The sequence below is a fragment of the Epinephelus fuscoguttatus genome, linkage group LG10 (assembly GCF_011397635.1).
Source record: "Epinephelus fuscoguttatus linkage group LG10, E.fuscoguttatus.final_Chr_v1".
Classification (NCBI taxonomy): Eukaryota; Metazoa; Chordata; class Actinopteri; order Perciformes; family Serranidae; genus Epinephelus; species Epinephelus fuscoguttatus.
In genome coordinates, this window is record NC_064761.1 from 26,280,288 (window position 1) to 26,305,391 (window position 25,104).

Genomic DNA, 25,104 nt, shown 5'->3' on the forward strand with positions numbered 1-25,104 from the left:
ATATTAAACCCTGATAATTTCCTCCGGTTAGTAATTTAATAATAGGCTCATTAAACTAATAAAAAACAAACTAGTGACGTCGGCTGGAGGCGCTCAATGATTTGATTGGTGGAACACTTCTGAGGTCACAGTTTAACTTCCGGGTTATACAGTTAACATGGCGGTGAGTTCGTATGGTTTTCGCTTTCATTCAAGCCTCTTTTTACATTTGCACCCTTAAACATTGTAAAAGATATCTTTAGCCAGTAATTATTTATTCCGTACTTGACCTGGGATGTAGAAGAAATGTTCAAATGTAAAGCGACTGCTGCTAACTTAGCTAGCCAAGCAGAGCTAACCTGAGGCTAAGTTGGTGTTTGTGCGCGAGCTTACATGTGACTTACAAACAAATGTCCCTTTGCTCTGTGCAGGATAAAGAGAAGAAGAAGAAGGAGAGCATCTTCGACTTGTCAAAATACATCGACAAGCCGATTCGAGTGAAGTTTCAAGGAGGACGAGAGGGTAGGTGGATTTTTGTGATGATAATAAGCTAATGCTAACCTAGTTAGCCGGTGTAAATGGTGCGTTTGTTTCCCTTGAAGTCATTAAAGTGATCCGCACTAATGCTTGACACTGTGTTTCCCTCTCAGCCAGCGGTGTCCTGAAGGGTTTTGACCCTCTGTTGAACCTGGTGTTGGACGGAACAATCGAGTACATGCGTGGTAAGTTGCAAACCATTCTGCTAAGTCCAAATGAAATGTGTTCTTGAGTCATAAAAAGTTGTCAAACTGAGCTAATTTGCGTTCAGCAGTGCGCTGATTGTGACGGAGGAATATTGCCATTGACATGACAGTGTAAATCTTGTTCATATCCAGGAGGCCAATTATACTGTGTAACGAAAGACACTGGAGAACTGTGCTCCACTAGACTACTAATATGTATAACCTTGTGTTGCCTTTAAATGCCCAGTGTGAAGGATTAAGAGTGATTTATCAGCATAAATGAGTGTAATATTCATAACTATGTTTTCATTATTGTATTATCACTTGAGAAATCGTTGGTGATTTCCTTACTTTAGAGTGAGCTATCTATCTGTGCGTCCCAGTACCCATACTGCCCTACTACATAGTATGGTATAGGGCTGCAACGATTAGTCGACTAATTAATGACTAATCGACTATTAAAATAGTCAGTGACATTTTTCAACATTTTAACACATTTTTCGATAAAATGATTCGTCGACTAATCGTAGAAATAATCGACAGATTAGTCGACAATGAAAATAATTGTTAGTTGCAGCCCTAGTGTGGTATAGAAAAAGTATGTCCCAATACATAGTATGTCAAATGCAGTGTGCCAAAAATACAAGGATGTTCGACTACTTCCGGTCCAATTTTGCAGTATATTATTACATTAACCAGTAACTAACTGATTAAGTTTTGTAGGGGAAAAAATGGATGTTGAGGCCTTTCCTTTTAGTATGGCGCACCTTTGACTTAGTGAGGCTTTAGCAATACATTCCAAAGTACGATCCATTTACAGGTGGTGAAATTTTGTGTTTTGCAAATTTATTTTATCATTTTTATCTTCTGTTGGCTTTGCTGACAGACAGACAGCCAGTCACATTAACATGTGGAAACATGCCCACTGCCCAACGTCTGGTCTCCACTGGTTTTTTGGCTACTCTGCACTGCGCCCCACAGGGTCGGGAGGGAGCTAACGTGAGCTAACGTTAGCTAACTAGCTGCACAACTCATTCTGTGATTACAATTGCTAATAATGTCCTGGTACCAAAATGTGTTGCTGTAAAACCTCCTATAACATTACAGCAGTGTCAGGATGGCTAGTGACTGTTGGGTGTGCTTGGTGCTGCTGGCAGTAATGGCCAAATGAGTGGCACCACTCATGCGAGCTAGTTCCCACCAGACCCAGGTGATGCGCAGTGCAGTAAACAAAAGAGTAGCAAAATTAACCCACATTCTGACGTGTAACCAGTCCAAAATATTCTCTGCGGTTAACAAATTGACAGTTGACATCAACAACCTGAACCCAAACTAGTAATCTCTGCAACACCTAACCATAACCATTATGAACCTAAATTATGCCCTTATCCTATCCACTGAGGGCAGCACTACAGGAAATAAAGCGAAATAGACTTCAACACAAAACTGAAACTACCACATAATGCCAACTGCCAACTGTGATATGCAAACTGTGGAGCAGTAGCACAGATTATCAAGATTTACAGCAATATTCCATCGCTGCCAAATAATGTTACTGGTATATTGCTGTCTGTCAAACAAAAGTGGAAAAAGTGATTGTATGATAGTGTCTGTATGGAGACTACAGAGCAGAATGTTCCTCTCAACTCCAAAACATGACTGGTGTTTGGTTGTAAACCATGAAACCTTTAACTGTTATCATCCACTTCCTTATATAAAGGGTTGTATTTCAAAATATATTTATTAGTTATGTGGGATTAAGCCTAATGGGCTGTCTTTTATGACACAAAAAACAGACTTCCCAGCTATAAATGCAGCAGGCACAGTGACGCCTGGTGGCTAAGGAAACTTACAGCAGCCCCTGAAGAGTGGACCCAAAGCACTACTAACACCTTGCCAATTTTAGTCAGTCTCATCATTAAAAGTGTGTTTAGTCCTACAATTATTTACCAGCGATTATGACAAGCAGAAGCAATATGAAAGTAAAACTGAGATTTAGTTGAACTTTACAGTTTGTGGGCAGTTAGTCAGATTTGTGAGGGACTTCTAACAGCTTGGTGAGGGAAACAGCTCAGGCTGTCTCTGACGCCCTGTTTTGAATCAGATCGTACTCATGGTGTGCCACAAGACTGTGCAGGATCCATTTAAAGGGACCCTGTGTAGTTTTATTGTGGACAAAGTTTCTGTTTACAGCCAGTGTTACACACCAAAATGCATTTGCAAGCATGCAGAATGGATTTTTCTTATTTGCAAAGCCAGTTTTTCTTAAAAGTTTGAAAACCTGTGCTGTTAACATTCATGTTTACATGCCAATATTCTCCTTCGTCACCACCTTTCCTGCTGCACTGCTGGGTTTTTGCACGTTACTGACACCTGTCCAACAGTGTGGCAGGTTCAGGTTCATTGAATGCATCTTCTCATGTGAACTTCTAACTCTTGCATGTCTGTAACCTTTATCCATCGTTGTGTGTCCAGATCCTGACGACCAGCTGAAGCTGACAGAAGACACCAGGCAGCTGGGGCTGGTGGTCTGCAGAGGAACCTCCGTAGTGCTAATCTGTCCTCAGGATGGCATGGAGGCTATACCAAACCCCTTCATACAGCAACAGGACGGCTAGCACACAGCCTGTCACTCGCTGAGTTACTATCACACACGCACGCAGACACACGCGCACACACACACACAGCTAGATCCATGCACACACTGGAACATTTTGTGGAGTTTTTTGTTGTTTTAATTTTTAAAAAACATAACAGTAACAATGCGTCCAACAAAGCAGATTTCTGTTAAAAATCTTAGTTGATCAGCAAAAGGACACTTGAAAGCACTTCACTTTTGTTTTTGTCTGTGGTGTGCAAGTGTGCAAAGATTTGAGTTGAGAAGAGCCCACACAAATGTTAAACGAAACCATTTTCTTTTTAGCCACAATATGAAACTTTTTACTATTCTTTGTTGTTTTTGATAAGAAAATAAAATGAAAATGTATGTTGAGTGTTGATATATTTTGTTCTCCCTCGTTCTTGTACACATTGGATATATGGATGGAGAACTAGATGACAGAATCTTTATTCACTGATAGCAGTCTGATTCTCTGCTGCTGTTTCCGTGTGGCACAGCAATCTTGAATCAAGCAGCCTTTCCAGTAGGGATTAAATCAGCAGTCTGTCCACTGACCCACCTGCATTTTGTAAAGTTACTTGTTATTTGTGGTCTGTCTGCACCTCGAAGACATTGCTGCCTAATTTGGTTTAAAAAACAATATTTTTTTCAACAGTTTCACCTGAGTTAGCTGCAGATGATTTACACCTGCAGTCTTTTAATAACACACACAAGCTACAGATTGTGTCATATATCTTTATTAAGCACTTGCAAACTAGTTCGAACCACCTATTGGACTTCGTAACCATTTAATGGTAATCTGTGAACAAATTGCCGGATTACCTGCAGCTCCATCATCTTTTTCACCCAGTAACTGAGGTACTTGATTGTGATCTTTGAAAGTGTTTAAAGGAATAAAGGGAGTGTGTGTGTGTTGTGAGTGTGAAGATAAGCCACTCAAGCCTGTCTGCACTGACAAAGAGACATTTGTGGTATTAACTGCTCCGACTCTGAGGTGCTTTAAGCAGGGTGGGGGAATAATTTAAGTAAACTGATTTAGCTTTGTTAGGATTGTTATTTCAGGTAGGTTGGTGAAATGGATTATATATATTGGTGTCAGTGAAATGGCAAGTAAATGTGTTTTTTGTTAAGATCCAAGCAATTTTTAAATCAGGGACTACTATGAAAACACTAATTACAAAGTATTGACAGTTCAATTTTACCACTTATAGCTGAGTATTTTTTTTTTCTTGTCAAGAATACAAAACAAGCTGCTACGGCTATGTTCACTAAAAGTGCTTGATTTTGCCACTGACAGGTGGATGTCACAAGTGTCTGACAACATTAAGGAAATGATCCTTACAGAGATGGGCCTTTTTGTTAAAGAGTAAACTTTGTTTTGTTTAACCTCAAGCAGCCCTGAAATAAATGCCTGTAAATCTACCAGACTAATTTTAGCGTGTATAGAGCCAGCATATTTTCACATCGAACTGGGTGTATTATGGATTTATTTCAACCAAACCAGAGCTGGTGATTGAACAGTTAAAAGACGAGCCAAAACAGCTTCAGTGAGTTTAATTTTGTGTCTGTCGACTTTGAATGAAATGTGTTATGCGATGAGTGTTATGAGAGTCTGGTGAGTCTGCCAATGGTGATTATGCAGCTGTTTCTGTTTAAAGGGAAGGAAAGGCATCTCTTGTTGGGCATATCATCTGAAAGAAGACAAAAATATCTGTTTTGATGTAAACCTGTGAATGAAGAGTGACAACTGGGCAAAAGAGGAGTTTAAGTCAGAAATTTTTTTAAAGGAAGAGAGGCAGAAAGAACTACTGTGCATCCAAATACCCATACTATAATACCACGTAGTATGCCAGGAAAAGATTTAGTATGTTCTAATACATAGTGTGTCAAATACAGTATGCCAGAAATACCAGGATGTTCTACGACATCTGGTTGTATTTTGCAGCATGCAAGCCAGCATGCTTTTCTAGCTATTTTGACCACAATCCTCTGCACAGCGGACAATTCATCTCGACTGACAGATGATGGCTCTCAGAAACCACAATGACAGCTGACAGCAAATTTAAGTGATGACCGTTTGAATAGCAATAATAAGAATATTAATTGTTTACATGAACAAAAAATCATAAAGATAACCAACAACCAAAGGACATGTCTATGAAAATAATGACAGAAAAACATGTAATTTTACTGTGGTGAATATATGTTTGAATCTACCTTATATACAGCTATAACTTTAAAGTTAGAACTGCACTGCAAAGTAACAACAACAGCAGATCTCTGGGTTTACCTCCATCTCTGGCGAGCTAGGTGAATGGCATTTTGTTTTGTCTCAAAGGTAACGAATAAATGTGTAAGAGGGTCGAAGTTTAGGGCATAATGTTACGAGACAGTGGTATGCATGCATGCAACAGTACATACTTTAAAGGGCAGCTGCCCTGAAAGTAAAAAGAAAAAGTAGGCAATTTGGAACAAATCCCTAGGTCACCCACTCTAGGCAACTCAATACACACCAAGTCTTCACTCAGAAAACATCTGAAAACAGCATAAAACGTAAATTGCAGACATGCAAAAATTGTAAAAGATATCAAAAAGTTTAATACAAGTTTGATAGCTCCAAGTCTTGCAACCTATTTTAAGTTTAACTGATTTCTGTCGCTGTGGGGGGAGTATCGTTTCAGTAGGTGTACAGTAGGTTTAAGAGGATGTGAAGCTCATTCCATAGACTTGCATTGCTAAAAAAAAAATCAGAAAAGTATAAATGGTAGGAAAAAATGAATACAAGCAGGAATGTTCTTAAAGAGCCTTAAACATTAACAATAACAGCTGAGTCCCTCCTCTAGCTCTGAACATTTCATCCAGCGGTCACTAATGTAAAAACCTTAAAAGGGCATTTTTACTATGCTGCAAACAAGTTTAAATATCCAAAAAGTTTGAATGGGATTTGAAAGTTGAATAATACCAAGAATGTATGAAAGATGTTCGAATGAGTTTCTACAGGAAGGAGAAAAGAGTCAAAAATGAGTGTAAAAGCATGATTTTGTGTCAAATTTGAACAGTACACCTATTCATTTGAATGGGGGAAAAATCCCAAAAATGAATATTTAGGAATGATAAAAGTAATCATGTCTTAATTGAGCTGAACATTTGATTTTGAGTGAAGTTTCTATGTTTAAGAATGTGGAAGGAGTTAGATACCAGAAAACCTAGCCGAACAATTTTTGCCCCCAGAAAAACAGGTTGTGAAATACTTTGTAGCATTTACACCCAATAAGAAGTCAGAATAATAAAGATTTGGATAACAACAGTGTAAATGCTGAATCAGCACACACTTATAAACTCGCAGTAAAGACACCTTTAACAGTTTGGAGGAACTGTAATCCGGGTAAAAGGAGCCTAATGGTTTGCCAGGTGTTGTGAGGCCGGGACATGCAGCCAGGATTCCAGGAGGCTTCGCTCCTCCTCTGCTGCTCAGTCACTGTGTCAATGGAGCACAAGCAGGCAGCAACTAGAGGCAGCACTGAGCTCCACTGAGCAGTTTATTAATGCACCTCTTTTACATTACATTCCTCCAACCTGTGCGTAAAGGAGTAACCATTTATTATTTACCTGGAGATTATGGGAGCTCTGAGGTGACAGTAAATGCCTGTGCACACCGGGGTGTAACTGAAGGGATCAGGCCCGATGGGAGGAGGGTCGGCCGGGGATTTCTGAAGCCGAGCCGACCTCCTAAAGTAAACTGAAAAGGTGAGCTACCTGCGGGACGGACACGGCACGCCCCTTGGCAGGTGGAACAAATAGCGGACCTCTCTGCCTTGTCTTCCTTCATCCATGTATCTATTCTTGTGTGCGCCAGGTCATGCGCTGAGAGCTGCGGGATTTGGTGAATGTTCAGAAGAAAGAGGTGAGTGAGTTTACTTCAGAATATAAAGCCTTTATTGTTTGATGCTCTGCGCGCTGTGATGCGCCTGGAGACACCGTGCGCAATGTGCTGGTGCTGTGAATATTCGCATCGAGTCGGTTTATTCATTGAAATCCTGTCTTTTTGAAGACTTTGGGGAGGTTGGCTTGTTTTTGGTTTAACCTTTTTCCACATCTGATGTGTGATCCCCGGGCAACATGGCCTCCCTGGTCTCTGGTGGGCGTCCTGTTCAGTCTCCATCGGCTCTCCCGACCAGACCCACTGCTGATGTGTCTGTGTAGTCTTTAGTTTACAGTCGGTACGTTACAGCTACATCTCCATGGACATAAGAATTTCATTCTGGGACCTTATTCCTTGATTTTTGTAACACCATTGTAGAATATGGCTTGTACTAACGACTGTAAATAACAGTAAGTAGTCCATTAATCGACAATCCGAAGACATGAACAAACTTTATTTATTCATTCATTTGTTTGTTTTGTACATGTGCAGAGTTTTGTCTGTTGAAATGCAAACTAGAGGGACAAAAATCACATTTCTTATTGTATATGTTTTATTGATAGCAGGATATATCCATCCTGAGTGTATCCTCAACTATTTGTCACTATTGTTTTGCCAGGGCTGGATCATTTTGTCTGTGAGGCATTATGATACTGGACTCAGTAGAATGTGAGTTGTGAGGTTGGTGCTGTGAATCCAACATGGAGGTGAAGAAGGATGGAGGAGGAGGAGAGCCGTGGTCTTCTCCAGGAGCCTCCTCTGCTCCCTCCAACTCTGCCTGCTGCAGAAGCACCCTGATAGCCTTCCTCCTCTTCTTCCTCGTCATCGGGGTCTTTGTAGGGCTGCTTATTGGTGAGTGGCACAGTCACCACACAGTTTCATACTTAATCAATTAATCAAATTTTATTTATATAGCACTTTTTATACAAACAGACTGCAACACAAAGTCAGTCAGCAATTAAGGAAATAAATAAATAAGTAAACAATAGATAAATACACAACAATAATAGATACAACATAAAAAAAAAAGAAATAAAGTTCAATTAAGGGGCGTCGGTAGCGTAGTGGATAGTGCGGGCGCCCCATGTACAGAGGCGATGCCTCGATGCAGTGGTCGCAGATTCGAGTCCGGCTTGCAACCATTTACTGCATATCACCCCCCACCCCCCCACCCCACCCTGTCCTATACATTAAAGGCAAAAAAGCCCGAAAAAAATAATCTTAAAAAAAAAAGTTCAATTAAAAGCCAGACTAAAATAGGTCTTGAGTTTGCTGTTAAGAACATCAACACTCTGCGGCCCTCAGGTCTTCAGACAGGCTGTTCCACAGACATGGACCATAGTTATGAAATGATGCCTCTTCTTAGGAAGACCAGAAAGTAGAGCATCACAGTAATTAATTCTGCAGGCGATAAAAGCATGCATTAGTGTCTCTGTGTGTCGGCTTGGGAGACAAACAGTTGATTTAATCCCTACTGGCAATGTTCTAAACATAATGAAATCCAGTTTTGGTTATACTTCTAATATGTGCTTCAAAACTAAGATTCAAATCAAAGATAACTCCAAGGTTTTTCAGTTATATATATACATATATATATATATATATATATATATATATATATATATATATGTATAAAGCTACTACTCTAGCACAATTTCTAAATTTAATTTTTATATCCTCCTGAGACCCTGTGTCCTCATATGGGGACATCATGTTTTGGCTTAACTGGACCTTATGCTTCATTTACTTGACTTAGACCTGTTGACCTCATTTGTGGACACTTTTTTGTGCCACATAGTGGTAGTAAGGTCACAATACACCAGTCCATGTAAAAACAAGATGGCAGCCATCTTTGCCAAGTCAGTCTGCAGCTGATCCCGACACAAAAGTGGACAAGGTCCAAAACCTGATCACATTTTTTGGTTTAACTTGTATATTTATGATTAATAACGTTTGTAGTTTGATATGTCACACAAAATTGACCAATTTTAGCAACGGCAACAAGCTAAGACGCTGGTAATTAGGAAGTACTCATTGGAGGACATTAGGACTTTATTATCGTCTCGTTTGAGAACTTTGGGACTTTTTTTAATCATCTAGTTTGAGGACATTGAGACTTAATTATCGTCTTGTTTGAAGACATTGGGACTTTAATGTCGGCTTGTTTGAGAATATTAGGACTTTATCGTCGTCTCATTTGAGGATATTAGGACTTTATTATTGTCTTGTTTTAGGACATTGGGACTTTATTATCTTTGACAATGTTTAGTTTTTTCATTGATCAGATCCTGCTAATCCCAAATAGCAAGGAGAAATTGCAAATGCATACCAAACAAAAGTTCAGGTCTCAGGAGGATATAAAGTCATCTGTAAGACTTAACTGTTCCACTGTGGTGTTTTCAGCCTACCTGGTGCAGGAGCAGCATTATTTCATGGAGACAGTGGAGCTGAAAGGTCTGAAGTATGATCCAGTTCTGCAGGATGAGAACTCTGGTTACTCCATAGTACTGACCTCAGTTTTAAAGTCCAAGGTTAGTACTGATTGTCACCACATTGAGCACCCAATTTAAAAAAAAAAAAAAAAAAGTGTTTAATTGTTGGCGTATATTTTCACTTTCTTACAGATTAAAAATGTGTTCACTGCCTCATCGATATCACATCACTACGTTGATTGGAGTATTGTTGCCTATGGGTGAGTGAAAGCTGAAGTGGATCATTTACACTGAGCGAAAAAAAACTGGTCTGAAGCAACAAACAACATTGTCTGTTTTCCTGTCTTCCCAGTAACATTAATGGTGACGTGATGGCAACATTCAGACTGGTCTTCAGGGTGTCCAAGATCCAGCAGTATTCAGACAATTTCATTCAGGACTTGCTGAGAGCGGGGCTCAGCTCAGTAATGCATGGGAAACCACTGGAGGTGCCAGAATTTGGAGACATCAACGCTATCATCTTACTGGGTAGGAAAATTATACTGTCATCAGCTGGCTGTCTGTGGCCCTACGAGTTGATGTGTGCAGTGGGAGTGATGAAAATAGGCCACAGCTGGTGCGATGCTTTGTCTCAGGGCTTCAAGTGTCCTCACAGGATCTAATGTTTGTCTGTCTCCTCATTTCCAGGAGCCAGTGGGAAGTCGTTTTATGCTATCGGAGATGAGATGATAGGTGAGTGATTATGTTGTGCAACCATGTTAAAGTGTGCCGACAAATAATCCTCCAGTTTATGTTTACAGTGTCTTGGAATACCAAATGGGGTGTGTCTTTAATATCAGGGCATAGTGTGACATGTTGACCTGTTTATCACAGACAAATGTGCTTTTCTGTGAGTCTTTTAAGATAGATAGTTGGATAGATTAAAGGTATATTATGCAGGATTTTTCAACAGTACAACAGTAATCCCTCTCAGTCATCACTTATGACAAAAGCAGTAACCTCCAGGGCGGAAAAATTAAGCTAACATTTAAGATTCGCAAAAAACTGCAGTTCCTCAAATGGCCACTTGAGGCTGGCTCCAAAAGTGAGTCAATGGTCAGTCAAAAATGTCCATAGACCCCCATGTTAAAAATGCCCAACTTTACAGCAGGAATAAACATGTTAAGAGCCTGACAACTGTATGGGGGAGTGAATTTTTATGTGACGCACCTGTTTAAATGTTATTAAGACTTAACGTTATCCATAGGCTATTTAAGAGCCTTAAGAGTCTGTGAAGCGTCACCTCAGTCTATAAGTCAGATCCACCCCTCGCTCTTCCACAGCTGTACCCTCTTGTCCAAATAGGTCACTCCTGGCTCCAAAAAAACAAGATGGCCACGGCCAAAATGCCAAATTCAAGGCTTCAAAATGGCAGTCCACAAACCTATGGGTGACGTCACAGTAGCTACATCCATTATTTTATATAGTCTATGCTTATGACCCACCTGAAGTGTGTGTGCGGCAGTGTATTGGGACTTAATTAAAAAGTGGCTACCAGGTGCCAAAACGTGAGTAGCACGCACCCAAGAGGAAGCTACCAAAATTGTGCATACAGTGACGAAAAAACCTCTGCAAATATAGCAAGGCGAAGGAATCTGGGGTTGACTCTCACTTTCACTTTTGCAAAAAGCTACAGACCGTTCCTGTGTAGTATACCTTTAAAAAGCTGACTGTTATCTCTGACCTTCAAAGGAAATGGTCACATTTTTGCAGACCATAAAACAGCACTCAAGTGCTGTTCATACTGGCTGTAAAGAGGTCCCTTCATTAAGTCTCAATAGTAATCCATCTCTTCATGCAGCATGAAAAGGAGGACTAATAACAGTGACCAATAACTCTTGCAATGTACATGTGGGCATGTAAGTATTGTTTTAAGACAAATGAATGCAAAGAATGTGAGCCTAGTCATCCTTCTTGTACCTAAATACCTCGTGTGAAAAAAAATTACACTAGAAATAAACATTATATACATATTATTTGATACTAATTTGGAGTTTCCTCTCAAAATATTGTTTTAATTCCTTATTCATCCCTGTGACGTTCATATCGTACCTTGTAACTCTCATCCTGACATTTTTTCGATTATCTGGGCTCTGCAGCCAGGTGTCCTGACAACACCTTCACTTGTGACAATGGAGAATGCGTCACCAAATTGAATCCAGAGTGTGACTTTGTCCCCGACTGTGCTGATGGATCTGATGAAGCTCGTTGTGGTGAGCGGCTCTTGAAACTGCAAATTTTAGTGCTGTCCTTTTCAAGCCTCATTATTTGATTTTCTTTTAGTTGTTATTGGTAACAAGCATGCACGATTACCATGAATTATCATAACTGTTAGAAAAAACATGACTGCTTCATCTCCATCTTGATGGTATCATCCAACTTTTCCCATCAGCCTGTGGTACACGTCCCGCTATGGGGAGTCGAGTGGTGGGTGGTGAGGATGCTCGGCAAGGGGAGCTGCCATGGCAGGTCAGTCTGAGGTACCATGGACGCCACACCTGTGGAGCCTCCATCATCAGTGAACGCTGGCTGGTCAGTGCAGCTCACTGCTTTGAGAGGTAAGCATTCAGAATTTGGGGACAATTTCAAATCAGTTTTTATCACTATAGTTTGTGCTTTTATGTATTTTTTAAACTTTCCTTATCTCTTTCTTTTCTGTTTTTTTAGGGACAACGACCCCACAGAGTGGACGGCCCTGGTCGGGGCCAGACTAGTGAGCGGTGAGGAGTCCGAGTCCACAACGATTAACATCAAGTCGCTGATCGTGTCTCCAGACTACAACCCCATGACCACTGACAACGACGTTACTGTGCTGGAGCTGGAGACCCCTCTCACCTTCAGCTCTTACATCCAGCCTGTCTGTCTGCCCTCCACGTCTCATGTGTTTGCCCCTGGACAGAGCTGCGTGGTGTCAGGGTGGGGCGCACTTCACCAGTACAACCGTGAGTCTGCCTGCAGGAGTACAGCTTAACACACCAATAGATGAGGGACTTAGAGTGAAATGGAGCTCATGTTTTTAGTACCCGATACCATGACGTGGACAACTAAGCATTTTAATATTTTGGGATTGACTGCTTTTAGCTTACAGGCGATAATGAGACATGAATCATTTGTAATGAAGATACAGTAACTAAACAGGGCAAATTAAGACCTTTGGTGAAAGGAGGGTTGAAAAAATTATATCCATTAACAATAATACCAGCTTTAAGACAAGGAAACGATGATATTTACAGTTTATTCTGTCAACCAAAGTCCTGCATGGCATCAAGTCTCATGTCGCGCTATTATATTACTACATTCCCCAAGTCTACGTGTAGTTATTCTTGATTTACAGTACATCATATAGACTTGAAATCTGTTGTATTGTGTTTATTAATAATACATCACTCTTTTATCAATACTGACTATTTCCATTGCAGCAGGACTGCATGTTGAAATATGATCAGTATGAGTAATTCAGTTGTCCTGTGCTCTTCTGTCATTCAGCGGCAGTGCCTCCCACACTGCAGAAGGCGGTGGTGAAAATCATCGACTCCAAGGTGTGCAATAAATCCTCTGTGTACAGAGGAGCTGTTTCTCACAACATGATGTGTGCCGGATTCCTGCAGGGCAAGGTGGACTCGTGTCAGGTCAGTGGTGTTTCACTTGCATCACATACGGAGGCTACAATGGCACCAGCTATCGACTTACACTTTCTTACAATACTTTCTTGTCTCAGGGCAAAGTGGTGTATATGTACACTGATGATCTGGAAACTATAAATAGGGTCAAAACTGTACGTTAATACCAGTCACACCCTAAAAAATACAGGCCACTGGGGCTGTTGCTTTAGCATAACATGATGTGTATTGTTAATACCATAATGAGAAAACATGGCACTCCTCCACAGTAAAGGCTCAGTCCAGCTTCCCATTACTCTCAAAATAAGGCCGAAAAAAGTACATAAAAATATATATAATTAAAGCGGCAAGCAGTGTTGACAACTCGGCAGCAGCAGATGCAGCTGTTCATTTTTGTGAAAGTCAGACCCTGCACACAGGAGTGAGATGGTATATCCTACATAGAGTGTTGGCATTGGAATGACCTATTTCACATTTTGTACCACTTTCTGTGTCCACTATGTGGCGCTGGAGAACACACTAATTACACATCATGTTGCTTTAAATTGATTGTAGACCACACCGTGTAAATTTCACTGTAAATCAAAAGAAAATTGTCTGATAGGTCTTACTCCCTGCTGTCAGTAGGTGGCGCAATCATCATGACATCTAACGTGCATGTAGTTGGCTTCAAGCATGGAGCCACATAAAAGGTGAAGTCTGGGGCAGGTTGGACCACATATGCTGGAGTTTCAAACCACTTCCTGTTTGGTGGCGAAACATGGAAGTTTGACGCCTCGCCACAGTCACATGGTTTGATGAAAACTCAAGCTTTTAGCAACATTTGATGTCAAAGGTCTTTAGATGGTACAGACAAAATTTGAAGTACATCGGATCCAATCTGTAGGAGGAGTTTGTTAAAGTAGGACCCTTGGAAATGGCCAAAAATGCATCAAAATTGCCCAATAAGTTCAAAATGGCCGACTTCCTGTTGGGTCCCCGTGACCACCTGCAGCCAGTGCTTGGACCCTAATAAAAAATAAGCTTTAGTTGAAACTGAAACATCACTAAAATGACATGGTCTTGTGTTTTCCCCGCAGGGTGACTCTGGAGGGCCTCTGGTGTGTGAGGGGGCCCCAGGGAGGTTTTTCCTGGCTGGGGTGGTGAGTTGGGGTGTGGGCTGTGCCCAGATCAACAGACCTGGGGTTTATTCCCGTGTCACCAGGCTTCGCAACTGGATTCTAAGCCACACAGATCCCAGCTTGGTCCATGATTACACCCTTTATGCTCCCACCGTGCCAGTTACTGTGACGGGAGGAAGCTTTCAGAATCCGCCAGTACCTAGGACCATAGCCATGGATGTGTCCTCTGCGCCAACACTACCTGGTAATGCCATACTGGAAGCAGCTGAATTTATTTGTCACTTGTTGTCAGTCATAAATATTGTATCACAAATATCTTGTTACATGATCTGTCCATTATGTCCTCCAGTCTTGAACTGCACTGGAAACTTCCGGTGTAGCACCACCTCCTGCATCAGCAAGGTCAACCCAGAGTGTGACGGAGTCCCAGACTGCCCCAACCAGGCTGATGAAAGAAACTGTGGTATGTTCATATGTGTAAAGGAGTGCACACACTTTGATTTAAAGGAAACACTTCTGATGTGTGTTGTTTTTTTCAGACTGTGGCGTACGTCCTGCGTTAGGCTCCCAAAGGATCGTGGGTGGAGTAACAGCTCGAAGGGGGGAGTGGCCTTGGATTGGCAGTCTCCAGTACCAGAGACTGCATCGCTGTGGCGCCACACTCATTCACAACAAATGGTTACTCACAGCGGCACACTGCTTCAAAAGGTACTGCTGAACCTAAACTTCACCACTATATTCGTTGATATCAAAAATGACTCCCATTACATCGAGCCTGTCCTCATTTATGACCCACAGTGACCCAAGTCCAACTCACTGGGCTGTGAGCCTAGGATCGGTGCTGCGCTCTGGGGTAGGAGCCCTGGTCATCCCCATCCAGAGGGTCGTCATCCACCCAGCCTTCAATGACACCAACATGGACCATGACGTGGCTCTGCTGGAGCTGGCAGTCCAGGCCCCCATGACCTACACCATCCAGTCCGTCTGTCTCCCCTCACCAGTGCACCGCTTCCTCAAGAATGCAGAGTGCTACATCACAGGCTGGGGATCCATGAGGGAAGGAGGTGAGAGATTTAAAATCCCACTGATGGCCTGTGGACCAAATCTGACCTGCCACAGGGTGCTGGATGGCCCAGTGACCATTTTCTAATTCAAAATTAAAATAATTCACACCGGGATTTTTTTCATACCTTGAATGGAAATAAGTGGGGCTGTATTCAACCAAAGAAACCTTGGTTAACTGAAATTCTACCCACACGTCAACCAGTGGATTGGTCGATGGGGGAAAAAAATCTGCACATTATCTGTAACTACATTGCCACCATGCACTAAGAGCACTCTACCTGCTTGCACTGTGTCCACCAAAGCATTGTTTCTTTTCCCTGTCACAGCTCTCAATATTAACACTTGCTCAGGGTAAGTAAACTCTGTGTTCAGGCATGTGGAATGCCTGGAGTGTGAAAACTGAATGTAATCTCCAATGTAGTATATCTGAAAATAAACCACAAGCTGTTAGGCTTTTCCAGCTGAGCTGTGAGCTCGAGTCCGTCTCACCGCTAACGTTAAATGTTGAACAGGACTGATGAGAAAAATCAGACATATTGGACACTATAGAAGGAAACTCTGGGGTTACCTTAGAATGAGCTGTTTATATCTACATAAGAAGCAGGTACTCTTTCTCTGAGTCTGCCATGTTGCTATACAGTAGCCCAGAATGGACAAAAAACCACTCAGTGGCTCTAGATAGGGTCATACAGAGTTACGTGACAGCCACTATAGTTCTCCTACACGCATGGCATGTGGGAGATGTTTCAGACCTGCCCCTACACATTTAGAAGGATGTCAGATTGACCCTGTTTGTGTCAAAAGAGTCTAGCTGCAGACCTCCAGCGTGAGGCCGCTTCCACTGCAGGCTGCTCTCAGGCCGCCTCCAGTGTCAGGACGCTCAGGACCGGAAGTGCACACAAGAAACTTCAAAACAAAATCGCGTAGACACTTTTAGCGGAAGCGGCTTTGCCGCTGAATTATAATCAATTAAACAACACTGTAACGCGAAACCATTAGTTTCTTATGTACATGCATGTGTATGTAATTTCTTAGATATACATGTTGATGTTTTTGTTTGCCTATTCTTTATAACGTGGCATTTAACATGGGTGTAAGTCTGCCAGCAGCATTATTGCATAACGTCAACTGTCAAAATGGGTTATAAACTCCGCCCATATAGCTGTAGCTAAGTTCATAGAAAAACATAACGCTTGTCGACTGGACAGTTGGAGCCTCTCTTCCGGTCAAAAAACAACACCACCTTTCATAATAGTTTAACGTTAATTTACTGCAAAGATCTGAACTTAATGTGGAAAATATATTCCATGACAAAAGGAAGCTCATGCATCTGCTTACACTGTGAACCTGCAGCTCCTTTAAAGAGAAGTTACATGAAACCATCAATCGACATAGCAGCATAATTAATCTAAGCTTTTTTTTTTCCATAGCCTCAACATCTCATGTATAATATTTATTTAAGTGAAATACATTATTTTGTCTACTATTACATTAAATGATTCCACCATTGTCTTTTATATGATATACTTTACACCTGAAGATCTTTAGAAGACATAGACGCCAATCAGATTTTCAGCCATGCTTAAATTTAAAAATGTCAGCATGTGTGGAGGAGAGGACTTCAAAGTGTATTCATTTTCTTAAAATGCACTAACTTACTTGTGTTCTTCATGGTATAATGAAAATAAATCACTAGATACATGATTTAAAAAAACAAATATGAAAATACAGAAAATGACAAATTTTCATTCTGTTTATTCTGCCTTTTATTGAACATCATTAGTCCTCAATGTCACAATCGGTGTATGCCAAGTACCCTTGTTTGTCAGCAGTCTCCTCACAAACGATCCACATGTCTTCCATTTTGTAGAACTTGAATTTAAATGGCTCCAGGATTGCGTCTTTCTCCATGTCATCAACCATGGAACTTTGATCTTCAACCCTGAGTCTGTCATACTGCTGCACAGCCTCTGCCAGTTCCTCTTCTCCCACTGTGATTACCCTGGGCAACTCCCCCTTGTCTGAAAACAAGTGCTGGTTTGTTTCAACCCACTCTGCTGCCTTTTTACATTCATAAATTACCCTGGCCCCAACTTTGTCCTATGGAGAAGACAGAGAGAGAAAAAAGGTAGTCTTCCTATAGCAAAACTGCTGTACAATCAGTGCTATGAACTCTATTATTCACGTAAAAATAACAGCAAGTAGAAAGTATCAAAAGGACATTTCAAAAGGAGCTTTTTGTTAGAATAACCTGAGTATAAAACAGGGAAACATGCAGACACTTCCACTGACAAGCTGTGCAGCATTCCACTATATGCCCTGCACTTGTTTAAATAATTGTGTGATGCATCTATATAACACAGCAAAAAGTAATGTTATGTTCACAGTATATATTACAATTAGTAAAAGTATAAACCGAGTGAATGGTAGCAAAACGTTTTATGTTCATTTAGACAACAAATAACCTGAGCGTCGTAGTCAACCGCTAGCCACCGTTAGCGTAACATATGTAACATTCGGTAATTTACGTGCGTAGAGCGGCTGGTAAAACGGCAAACATATGCAACCTGTGCATTTGTTTTTTGGGATATATAAATTGTCATTGTCACTTACTGTCACGGTGGTAGTCAACTGGCAAAAGTCGGGCACGGCGGCAGTCAAATAGCAAACATCCTTCACTTGTAAGCAACTGACGAAAATGCCGGAGTCCTTTTGGAGGCGCACAAAAAGTTTGTTATTTCTGGGCCTGACGCTGGAGGCGGCCTGAGAGAGGAGCCTGCCCTGGAAGCAGCCTCATGCTGGAGGTCTGCAGCTAGACCCCTCTCGTTTGTGTCATTTAAACTAGGCTAGTTAGGGGAAAAACTTAGTGCATCTTTCTGTGGTCTATAAAGGGTGCCAGATCTGGTAGAACTTGTTTTCAAATGCTGTTGGTGCATCTCATCCTTCACAAAGACAGAATGGGCAGGAGTTCGTTTTTGCTTCCAATTAAATAATATCAATCTACGTGCTAGTAGAGGTACAAATAACATCATATTACGTTGGGAGCTGGTTAACACAAGATCAGAACCTTTAATACAAAATAGTGTAGTCAGTGGAATTAGGATCCACAGGTCTACCCTGGGCGTCTGATAGCGCCTGAAAAATATTTTGCCAATATGCTGTGACTCTTGGGCAGTGCCAGATCATAAAGTCTAGCGAGGCTGGTGATTGCCCACAACAGTCGCACGCTGGACTAATATTTGGATACATTTTACAGAGCTTATTTTTCAAAAAGTGAAGTCTATGCAATATTTTACAAAAGTCCATGTCGAGGACAAACTGAGGAAGAATGTACCAGTCACTGGGCTTTTGTCTATGACTCTTCTCAAATAGCAACCCCCCAAATCATTTGCCCAGGGTACTTTTAAATAATCTAGGAAGGGGTAACACTTTTCTTGAAGGTTTCTACATAAGGGTGACCTGACACTGTCATAACTATGACATGACACGGTCATGAACCTGTCATAAACATTATGTACATGTCATAAACGTTTATGACTGCTGTCATTAAGTGTCATTTGGTTTTTGTAATGACAAGTTGACATTGTTTGGGTTGTCTTGATTATGACAACTTGACATTAATCAAAGTGACATTACCAGAAGATGTCTTTGTCATAATAACTTGACATTAACAAGAAATTTGTGTTAATGACAAGTTGACATAATGATTATTATTGTTATGACAAAGACATCTGCTGGTAATGTCATCCTGGTTAATGTCAAGTTGTCATAATAAGGACATCCCAAACAAAGTTAATGTCAACTTGTCATGACAGACATCTTCTGGTAATGTCACTTTGATTAATGTCATGTCATAATCAAGACAACCCAAACAATGTCATCTTAATTACAAAAACCGAATGACACTTAATGACAGCAGTCATAAACGTTCATGACATGTAAATAATGTTTATGAGAAGTTCATGACCGTGTCATGTCACCCTTCTGTAGATACCTTCAGTAAAGTGTTGCCCAAAAAGGTAGAAACACGCCTCTTTTTAAATGTTCATGAGGATTTTTTTTTAACCAAGGCGAGCCGCTTACAGCTCCACCATCCCATCAACTTCACAATATGATATAGCCCCTATGAATAAACACTGTCACATGGTCTTTTCACACATTGTTTCTCACTTACCCTTTTTGGTATATAACCATGCAGATAGTTTCACTTTTATCTACTGAGACTCTGACTTATCCACCATTGAAACTCCTGCTGCTGCACCAGAACAATGGAGGTGAATGGAATTCAGTTGTAGTGCTCCCAGTAGGTCTAATACAATGATTATTTTTGGCACAGGTTCGTTGACCAACCTGCTGCAGAAAGCTGCAGTGAACATCATCGACCAGGCAGACTGTCAGCAGTCGTATGGAAACGTGCTGACTCCTAACATGATGTGTGCTGGTTCCATGGAGGGAGGCAGGGACACCTGTTTGGTAAGATGAAGAACTTTCTACTATGTGACACAAATACCTTTAACACAGCCTGGAAATGGGCCGGACATCTGGGTGGTGAGGCCTTGGCAGCATCTGAGCGGTAAAATTGTGGACTGAGATTACACAAGTGAGCAGAGGCTCGGAGGAAATAGGGCCACGGCTCTGACAAATCTTTTTACAGTGGATGGTTAACCAGGTCAGAGCAAAGAAAATGATGCCCTTTAATCTTTAGAAGTTTTTAGGAGTTGTCTTTGGAAAACAAAGTAAAAGCATATGAATAATTCATGGTTTGAAAATGTTGTTGAATGTTATAATGATGGAGAAACCAAGTGTTGCTGGTTCAGGAACATTGCAGCACTTATGTGAGAGATGCTTATCTGATGGGAAAGAGTAAAACACAGAGCCCCCCTTTTCACCAGCTTCCTCTCTGTAATCTTCTTATGTAAGGAAACCCACATGCATTCCAGTCTCGGTCAAAGCACCTGGCATCTCAGCAGCAATCCAAGTGACATTCTCTTTGTGCCTTACTCTTCTGCCTCCTCACTCATCCTTAATCAGTTGTTTTAGTCTCCTTTACATGGTGGAGACCTCGGTGCAATGAGGTCGTTTTAACTTCTAACAAATTATTAAAAGCTACTTTTTTTCTCGACTCTCCCCTCTATCATTTAGGGAGACTCTGGGGGGCCGCTGACCTGTCGTGAGCCCTCTGGCCAGTGGTTTATTGCTGGAGTGACCAGCTGGGGACATGGATGTGGGCGAATTGGTTTTCCGGGGGTTTACACGCGTGTGACGTCAGTCAGAAAATGGATATCTACACACCTGCCTTTTTGAAGAGGCTAAAAAGGACCTGAACCTGCTAAACGTACACACTGGATTTTCCTGACACATCTCCAGAACAATTGTACTGTACAAGGACCAAAGTTAAAAGCCACACATATACAGTAGTCTCCACAGTGTTGACCTGTGTGAACTACTGGTCATAGGTGCTGTTTCTAATACTGTGCAATCATCTGAACTGGGATCATCGTTTTTCATAATGTATTGAAGAAATAAGGAGAATACTGGACTGTGGCTTATGGACATTCTACTAGCACATGCATGATTTAAAGTATTTATTTCAGTTATTTATTGTCCTGACTGGTAAACTTACTGTACATGGTGTATTTTTTCATGTTGTGTGGGGTTCAGAATATATGTGGTTCATTTACAGGGACATTTTCTTGTCTTTTTTTTTTATCTATTCTTGGAAAATGACAAAGATGCAATGTGAAACTGTTACTGAAAGGTTTTCTGGAAAAAATATAGTTCTGTGTGGAAAAAAAAGATGCTGAAATTTTAACTTGAGTTTGATGAACTCGTAGTGATGTTTCGTTGATAGATACACGCTCTTTTAGATGACAGACACGAGAGAGGACTCTGATTGACAAGATTTATTGATTTATCATGAAAATCATCACTGCAAATAATGTTCACAAGCTTCTGTGGCTCTTACTTCCCCTACATAAACTCAGCAGGATAGAGAGAAAAAAAAAAGACTGTGGTTCCCAGACTTCTGACAAACTGTGCACATAAAGCTGAGAAAGGTTCAGTACCTCGCGTACAGCAAGGCAGACCCTGCTGAAACAAGCCCACTACTGTGGAGGGCGGCAGATAGAGTGACAACTAGAAAACAGGTCAGACAAAACAGTTTTGTTCCCCGGGCGTACTTTGATATAGGACTGTTTGGAGGCTTGTGAATGTCAGGTTCACCGTCGTGAAAACACCAAGTTGCTCCACAAGTCTTCCTTTTGAATTTAAGTAGGTCTTTCAGAGTAAAAGCATGTTAAGGAGAGCCTGTGTCGTCCCTTAGGGGCTTCAGTCGTGCTGCTTATTTTCTGGGCACAAATGTTTAGTCTCGCTCTGAGAATAGACACAATGAAAAGAATGGGCAACAAATATGGGCACACTGCTGACAGTGGTGAGACTCAAGTCCTGCTGACAGGTGTCCCAGTTATACAGGTTTTTTAAACACAAGACACATTCCCCCGTAATTTGATGGTTGGAAGGTGTCTGTGTTTCCATTGAAGCCACACTGGTATAAGTACTCCAAAAACAAAAGCCACAGTGCTGCAGGTGACTGATTTAAGACTGCTACATTGCAACAGTACATTTATTTTCAAAATCCTTTTCAGGGATAAACAGAGCTTAAAATATCCCAGCATGCACTGCTCAAGACACAGAGTAACACCTGTGACAGATCACCAGTCAGTCACAGGGCTGGCACATACACATTCACACTTCTTTCCCTCAAACAGGAAATTTAGAGTTTTCAATCCTCCCGATCTACATGTGTTTAAACACGCAGGTGTAAATCGCAGCTTTCTACAATGCATGTTCACTTGTTAACCAGAAAATTAATTACTCATAACATAAAAACACAAATAATCAAACTTTGTTACTGAACTCTTCCTCAGAGCAAAGTGAAAATGTCCACAGAGACATTGTTATGGCTAGAGTCCACAGGCTCTGCTCGCCTGTCCGTGAGGTATTCTGATGATGATGATGGTGGTGTGCAGCTGCCAGGACACACCTGTGCACAGCTGCTGGCCTCCAGTGGAAACACTGTGCTCCTCCTCACTGTAAGCAGCAACCCGAGGGAGGGGAGAGGAAAAGGGGTGAACAGAGGGGTGCTCACATGCGAGCTCTTTCTCTCTGTAGTCTGGAGTTGTACGTTCGGGACACAGTGTTCCAGGCGTCCATATACCGGTCCATACACATGGCGATACATTTCTGTGAGGACACAAGCAGTGGGATTAATACAATTAAAGAAAAAATAGTGAGTGCTGCACTGGGTTAAGGCTCTGTGTAGTTAGTTGTATAAAAAAAAATCAGGTGCTCTTCAAGGATGGAGCAGAGAGTCCTTAAAGATAAAGAACAATCAGTACGTTAACATGCATGCAGTAGTCGAGCTAAAATCATAGCTTGGCTAATCAGTCAAGTCGGACTTCTCATCTTGTCTGAGTGTACATGCAGAAGAGAAAATCGAATTTCTGACCACGTACATCTGACTCCGCCTTGATGTGCGGTGCTATGTCCTTTTAAATATAGTGTGTAATGAACTAGTTCCAGCTGACCTGAAGAGGAAGCTAACGATTTGCATTTTCCTACCATCCATATACTTAAAAATGTTTAGCTCCTTTAGCTGTCAGAGCATGAATGTAGTTTCCTCATCCATCCGGAAGTGCGACCAAGACCAACTGCTTCTCGGTCACCATAGTGTTTGTTTGTTTGTTTTTCTGGGAGTTACTGCACTGCCGCTACATCATCTCCTTCTTCTTCTGGGTGAAAGCCCGCGAAAGAAAAAGTGGTGCATGCGCAGAAGGCAGAGTGCGACTCTAGTCGGACTAAGTGGATACATGCAGCAATAGTTTGATTTTCAATCAAATTATCTAGGTGTGTTAGTCGAGCTACGGATAGTCCAATTTCAGTCGGACTAAGCTGCTAATATGTATTTAAAGTCCGGCTTCAGACTGGTCAGCTCACTGTGTAAAAGTCAAACTCTGTTAAATCCTTTATTAATCCATGTGACACCCTGATGAGGACTCTCTAGTCGAAACACGTTGGTTATCCATGTATTAATAAAGGAGTTCTAACTACAGACAGAGTGCCTCAGATGCACTTTTGGACTGCCTGCCTGCACTACTGAGTTTTACAGTGACTGAACCAGCCAATCGTCATTTTTAATCCTTAAACAATTTGTGATCTTTTTAAAAGCTGCAACTAACAATTATTTTCTTTATAAATCATACTGCCAGTTATTTTCTCATTAATAATTTGGTCCACGAAATGATGAAAAATACCTGTTACACTTAAAAAAATTTAAGTTGACACATTCAAATTGTCTGACTTACAGTCCAAAACCAGAGAGAAAGAAAGAAAGAAAAAAGCAAATCTTTAAGTTTGATTATCGTAGATGATTTCTACTGATTTTCTGACAACTGACTAATCATTTTAGCTCTAATCATTTTACATCTGATAGTAAACTTGCGCATTATGGCCCAGCATACCTGCTCAGAGTTGTCCAGCGTGCTCCCAGGTTTACCTATGCACTTCTTGAAGCATTTGTCTGTCATTCTCTGAAACACAAAGACATTGATCATTTATTATAGTGTATTGCAACTTGCTGACATACAGTTACATCACCAGTTTACAACATCATCTCGTGAGTATTTAGATGACGTTTTGTGTATGAAGACACCGAGGAGTCTATAATTAAGGTGGCTATAAGGTGTATCTGCTAAAACAACGGTTTTTAGACGTTAACATTTTGTCAACAGCATTTCAATGACTACCGCTGCTCCTGAGTTATCTTTCACGATAATATCTTCATGTAATGTTGTGAAGGGGTTAATAAAGGTGCTCATACCATCACTAAAACACTTAACTATATCTACCGTTGCCCTTCCACCTGCTAGTTAAGTTTTAGGTAAGTCTTGCTAGCTTAGCAGCTGTGCTCATAGGTTTACCTGCAGCAGCTCCTGAGCGTTAGCCACCGCGATCTGGACCTTGACCTGCTCCATGATGGTTCCGGTGTCCACTTTCCCTCCTGCTCCGCCGGCTGAGAAGTCTGAACCGAACCCGTCCATTTCTACCGGAGTCTCCGCCGAAAACTGTAGCTTAACCGAGCCTCTTAATATACACGTGCGGACAGCTACTGCTAGGTTCGGCTAGCGCAAGTTTTCGATGCCCTTGACACCGGCGGAAGACTGCACGCGTCACTTCCGTTTAGGGGATTCCGATATGGGAAATGTAGTTTAGTTAGGTGAGAGGCGCAGCGCAATAAATACACCGCTGCCAAAACATGTGTGATATATTTAAACGTGTGTTTATAATACTTAAGAGACACAGACAGGTTGTCAGCACACAGACACCCGCACACCGACTAACAACGCACGTGCACGCACGCGTGTTTGCCGCACGGTGGAGATAAAGTCCACTGAATTACAAAGAGACCCTTTGTATGCTCCATTTATATAGAACTATCAGTATTAAACATTGTTTTGACATATTATGAAATAGTTTGATGCAACCGCTATAAGAATCAGATTTTTTTTAGATAGATAGATAGATAG

The 25,104-nt window shown here is 41.3% G+C and overlaps 3 protein-coding genes across 3 annotated transcripts; 2 read left to right on the plus strand and 1 right to left on the minus strand.

The window, feature by feature from the left end:
- Window positions 1–111: 111 nt before the first annotated feature.
- lsm7 (LSM7 homolog, U6 small nuclear RNA and mRNA degradation associated) lies at window positions 112–3,702 on the plus strand. Its single transcript, XM_049587587.1, has 4 exons — window positions 112–163; window positions 411–501; window positions 630–701; window positions 3,177–3,702. The coding sequence occupies exons 1-4, from the start codon at window positions 158–160 to the stop codon at window positions 3,317–3,319; spliced, it is 312 nt and encodes a 103-aa protein (XP_049443544.1). The 5' UTR covers window positions 112–157; the 3' UTR covers window positions 3,320–3,702.
- A 2,875-nt stretch (window positions 3,703–6,577) lies between these two features.
- tmprss9 (transmembrane serine protease 9) lies at window positions 6,578–21,197 on the plus strand. Its single transcript, XM_049587843.1, has 16 exons — window positions 6,578–7,225; window positions 7,863–8,095; window positions 9,647–9,774; window positions 9,868–9,935; window positions 10,028–10,203; window positions 10,363–10,407; window positions 11,814–11,927; window positions 12,107–12,272; window positions 12,382–12,656; window positions 13,201–13,343; window positions 14,414–14,699; window positions 14,805–14,918; window positions 14,995–15,163; window positions 15,254–15,519; window positions 19,857–19,993; window positions 20,663–21,197. Exons 2-16 carry the CDS (start codon window positions 7,945–7,947, stop codon window positions 20,822–20,824), a joined length of 2,400 nt encoding a protein of 799 aa, XP_049443800.1. The 5' UTR covers window positions 6,578–7,225; window positions 7,863–7,944; the 3' UTR covers window positions 20,825–21,197.
- Window positions 21,198–21,408: 211 nt separating this feature from the next.
- On the minus strand, window positions 21,409–24,743 carry timm13 (translocase of inner mitochondrial membrane 13 homolog (yeast)). The gene is made up of 3 exons (XM_049588808.1): window positions 24,499–24,743; window positions 24,040–24,108; window positions 21,409–22,762 (listed from the first exon to the last, which is right to left on the minus strand). Exons 1-3 carry the CDS (start codon window positions 24,616–24,618, stop codon window positions 22,664–22,666), a joined length of 288 nt encoding a protein of 95 aa, XP_049444765.1. The 5' UTR covers window positions 24,619–24,743; the 3' UTR covers window positions 21,409–22,663.
- Window positions 24,744–25,104: the final 361 nt, after the last annotated feature.